Here is a 5,182-nt window from a genome sequence, read left to right on the forward strand (position 1 = left end):
TCCCCTCAATGCCACTTATGAGATGGACTTGGACCAAGGGACTCCAAAAACCAACTCGGACCATCCCTTTTTCCTCCTTGCCAGTCAAGAAGTTGAGAATGATGTGTAACTCGATGCCACCATGATGACCAATCTATGGGCACAGTTCTAGGCCCCCAAGTTTTGCTTCCTATTTGGTACCTTTCAAAACCCTAAGATGCCTTCGAGATTTAGACCAAAAGGACTCAATCTAATTTAAAGTCCACTGGCAGGTGAGTGTTAACCGTTGGTACTCACATGTAAGAAACTTGCACATGGGAAAAGATGTGGTTGAGTTGATAGGCAAGTGACGCTTAAATGTGGTTGAGGTGATAGGTAAGTGGTGCATGAATTGGCGCATGCAAGGAGTGGTGCATGAAAGAAGTGTGCAAGAAGTGGCGTGAACAGGAAGTGGTGCATAGAAGAGTACAAGGATGACTGATCATGACTAACGTGGCGGAGGAACCCAATACACAAGCAAATCCATATGAGGGAAAAGTGCCACTCAAGAGGGGGATAAAATATAAGAGCTCACATGAAGACAAAGAGACGATGCTCAATGAGAAAGGGGGGAGGCAACACAATAGACAAGAAAATGGAAAAGGCTTTGATGATTATATTGGACAAGAAAAGAGTCCCTAGAGAGTGTTTTTGAGTGTGTTGTACTCTGCATGTTATTGCACCTGAAAGAGTCAGGCTTTCACACATAATACGAGAGGTTGCACACTTTCATATAGCTTGGCTACTTGTAATATATCAGGCCAATATCCCTTCCTGGTAATAGAACTTGGCAATTCTTATATTTGATCATGTTTACTCTTCTACTTTATAGTATTCATTAGTGATTAGGTCCTTCATATGCATGTACTCCATGTTGTAGCAACCCGTTACTATGTTGATACATGGTTCCAAGTCAAAATGATCATCAACCAAAAGGAAGTATGGTGAGTGTTGAGGCAAAGAATCATGGCCCCAATTCTAGAATGTAAGAGCCATGTAAGAGAATGTGCAAGTGACTATCCTGAGAGCTTATTGTGAGCAACTTTTGCATGAAATGAGTGCCAAAAGTTGATCGCGAGGCCATATAGTTGGGCATTTGGAGTAAGACAACATAACCACCTTCTTCAAGAGTTTCCTTACTTCTTTCAACACAACTTAAAGACAAGATTTTGTGAACCTAGGTCAAGACCCATGGTTAATGGGACAACCACATATGTTTTAGTGACCATTTTGAGGCAAGGAGTGACTCCAAGAGATGTGGCCCTTCTCCCCCAAGTCTACCCCACTAGGCCATAAAAAGATGCATCCAAGATCATGGAATGTATGTTCTAGTGACCATTTCAAGGCAAGGAATGACTAAGAAGAGAATTCCTCCCTCTCCCCCAACTTAAGCTTGAAAATATCTTCTCTCTATATCTATCTATCTATCTATTTATTTACACATATATGTGTGGGGTTGGTGGGGGCGTCATTGTAACCAATCAATGATATTGTAACTCATAAGCAATACATCTATAGGGCAAGGCAGGCACCTCGTGTTAGGGCTATGGATACCCTCCCCCCCCCTCGCGACATTGGAAGTCATCAAAACCACCATACAAGGATGATATGTACTCCATAAGGCCCCAAGGATGTGTGAAAAATATAATGGCACTAACAAGGATGATATGTACTCCATAAGGCCCCAAGGATGTGTAAAAAGTATAATGGCACTAACAAGCCACCAACCTTGTGATTATATAAATTAAATAACCAATTCAAAATCCATACAATAATATTTATATATTTGTTTTGAAAAGGACTAGCAACTAGCCTCTTGGGTGAAAAGGAGGGGAGCCCACAACTATCCCATCCATAAGCCGGGGCCTTGAGAGCTCCCTTCCATCCATACATGCTACAAATAAGTGAAAAAACCTTTCTTCACACATAAACAAAGGCATGTGGAGGTAGCTTGTATTCTAAGAAAAACAATGTTTGCTCAACTAAAGAAAGCAAGAAAGCATGAATGCTCGGGGGCACTCCCTCTTTGTTTCATATGGACAAATGGGGGGAGGGGGGGGAGAGAGAGAGAGAGTTCAACTAAAAGGAGTTTGATTTATTAAAAAAACCCAAAAAACATGTGGAGAATCCCAAGTCAACATCCAAGTCTCCCTTATAGTAAAGAGGTTCACTAGAAATAGAAAGACAGTGAAAAACATGAAAATCCTCAAAATTGTCATTCAAGTCGCCCCATAGTACTCGTTTATGGAGGAAGTGCTAACAAAGCCAACCCTTTGCTCCAAGTGGCTCTAAATGTATGAATCATTCAAGCTAAAGCCAAAATATGTAAGATTAAGGCCCTCAAGCAAACTCCAAAGTAGCACCATAGCTTGTGTGTATCAATGTGTAAAGAAAATAATGAAGGCTAAGAGGTGCCTCGTTGTCACTATGGCTAGAAGCACATGTAAACACAAAGGTCCTCCCATACACACGGGGTCCCTTTTGGCACTTCAAATCTGATGGGCCCTCTGCTCACTTCAGCATAGGCCACATGGTGTTGGTGATTCAGCTGGTCATAAAGTGTCGAGGTCGGCCCATATTGAATTTGGACCGTTCGATTGACGAACTTTCACATAGTGCCCTCATGGTAACCCGGTTTAACCCATCCTCAAGTTAACTTTTGCAACAGCGTAGCGAACCTTATGGGGAGGATCTAATCTTACCATGGTGGCATCGAGGGTTAACCGACATGATCTAAGAGCAGCTTCAAGCTTGATACTCTCTTTTGTCTTGCGAAGCAGGTCTTCCAAGTTCCGGGCGCCATGTCCTCCCTTCCCCTTCTCCTTCCCCTTCCCTTGTTGCTGCTGCTGCTGCTTTCTTCCCACTTCCTCGTCTCCATCGCACAGGACGGTCAGTTGTTTGCTCACCTTTTCTCACCTCGTCTCTCCTTTGTGAGCTCGTCGTCCTTACATTCTTTCTTGCGCCCATTCTTCTTGTTGGACTCGCATTCTTCGTCCGTCGAGTGCAAGCTTTTCCGCCAATTTTCCATGTTTAGAAGATTCTTGATTATTAGAAGTATGTTGGAGACTTACCCATCTTCTTTGTCACTTCTCACGCAAGCCATGCTGGGAAGCGCATCTTCTTCGGTGATAGATGCAAATGACGACTAATCCTAGTGTAGTTGTCTCTGATCACAAATGCGAGGGGAATCGACAGATCTGACAGAAGCCATGCCGAATCCCATTGTACGAAGTTCAGATTAGCTTGAATGTGGGTCTCCTGAACTGCTAGAGTGTAGAGCCACTTAACCCGCCCCTGTTGCACTGCTGTAGCTTGGATATGGTGTGGAAATGCCAGATCCACAGGCATTTTTAGGATGTAGGAGTTTACTGGGTCTTCAAAGACGGTATGTTCCCAGATCGAAGCCCATTCTTACAGAATTGCACTCATTCGTTCTTCCTGTTGTGGTTTAACTGCTAGTCCCTTAACTAGCTCACTAAGAACAGATGTGTTCCACCTGCATGCTTAGGAATGGAGAGAAATTCGATGAATCACGGTAGTTCCGTCCTGCCCAACCATGAGAAGATCAGCACACTCGTAGGAGCCTTGGAGCGCAGGGCTGCAAAGTTAATCTAGCCGAGAATTAATCTAGTCTGTTGGGAGTCTAGCATTGCTCCTCTGCCGTTGACAGTGGGTTGCATGGTGGTCTCTTCTTTCAACTTCCACCCTCCCGAGTTCTATGTTTGTAGATACTTCGGCCCCAGTCCGCTTGAGGTATCAAACCTAACGTTGTGGGCTTTTTTGGCAGACACTACACAGCTGCTGAATGCCATTAATCAGTACAGGATTCATTCGGTCGGCATTCCAGCTCTGGCCAACAATCCGGGTGCAACGTGCTTGGCGGGACAGGTACTGACAGAGTATGAAAACACGGCTTGCACTAACTCGACAGGGCTTGATACAGTTCCCGGGCAGGAACCAAACTATCCAAATTTTCCAGATTGGCTCAGCAAGTGCAACATACCCTTAGACAGTGCTAAGGATGGACAGATTCTTCCAGACTGTGTTCCAGGTGCCCCCTCCAATGGAGCAATTATAGCAGCGATGAATTACACCCAGTCCTCTGGTGGTATATACATCAACGAGACCACGTATACATCGGCTGGAGCTGCCTCTGGCAATGGGTGGTTTGTGCTGGTTCTGGGAACTAATTCTTCTACGGGAGATTACATGCAAACCAGTGGAGCTTCCTCATCGCCTGCGTCGCTGATCGTGCTCCTCTGTTTCATCTTGGGGTCTTTATTTGCGCCCACATGGTGATGCGCTCGAGAGGCATGGTGTTGCTTGTGTATGTTTTCGTTGCACCCACAGATATTTTTTTTCGATAATGACTGTATTATGCCGGTCTTCTTCTCACGGAGTGCCGCAGTATTCATTGTTTCTATTTGCTTCACGGCCACAAGAACATTCTCAAGAGTCATTCTGAGACGTCATTTGTCTATGACATACCCACAGCGTTCCATAATTGACTCTTTAAATCAAGTTTCTAGTCGTGCGTTGCGGTCACTGGTTTGAACTTTCAATGCGTGCATCATTCATGTATCCTTAGGGCCTTATGTCATGGAAGGGAAATAGCTTGGTTTGAACTTTGAATGAGTGCATCTTTCATGTAGAGTCATTCTGAGACGTATCCTTAGGACCTTATGTCATGGAAGGGAAATAGCTTGGTTTGAACTTTGAATGAGTGCATCTTTCATGTATCCTTAGGGCCTTATGTCATGGAAGGGAAATACATGAGAAATAGCTATTTTTGTTATGCTGTGCATTTGCACAAGGCGAAATAGAGGGAAAATACGGGGGAAATAAGGTGGGACCATGGGAAATAGCACTCCATGCTCTAGACCTCAATAGACCTCAAGGTGATATTTCCCGCACTTATGAGAACCATCGATGTGATATTTCCTTTATAACATGTCTCATTTTTCTTTGGATCCAAAATAGTCATCATTATTTCCCTCCTTTTTTCCCTCCATGACATAAGTCCCTTAGTGGTTTAACAACATGATCACACAAAACATTCTCGTAGTTTGAAAGTCCATTTTTTGCATGATGCTTTGCGTTTAGAGATCCATGTTCTAGTTTTGCTTTGTTTTGATGACTAAGGCCCTCATATGCTAAGTTCTCA

General features: G+C 43.9%; 1 protein-coding gene across 1 annotated transcript; it reads left to right on the plus strand.

The window, feature by feature from the left end:
- The first annotated feature begins 2,751 nt into the window (after nt 1-2,751).
- On the plus strand, nt 2,752-4,539 carry LOC147888268 (putative GPI-anchored protein At3g06035). The gene is made up of 2 exons (XM_087393458.1): nt 2,752-2,907; nt 3,806-4,539. The coding sequence occupies exons 1-2, from the start codon at nt 2,820-2,822 to the stop codon at nt 4,315-4,317; spliced, it is 600 nt and encodes a 199-aa protein (XP_087249584.1). The 5' UTR covers nt 2,752-2,819; the 3' UTR covers nt 4,318-4,539.
- Nucleotides 4,540-5,182: the final 643 nt, after the last annotated feature.

Source organism: Dipteris shenzhenensis, chromosome 22 (genome assembly GCF_047967505.1).
Source record: "Dipteris shenzhenensis isolate YYH24624 ecotype China chromosome 22, Dip_SZ_1.0, whole genome shotgun sequence".
Classification (NCBI taxonomy): Eukaryota; Viridiplantae; Streptophyta; class Polypodiopsida; order Gleicheniales; family Dipteridaceae; genus Dipteris; species Dipteris shenzhenensis.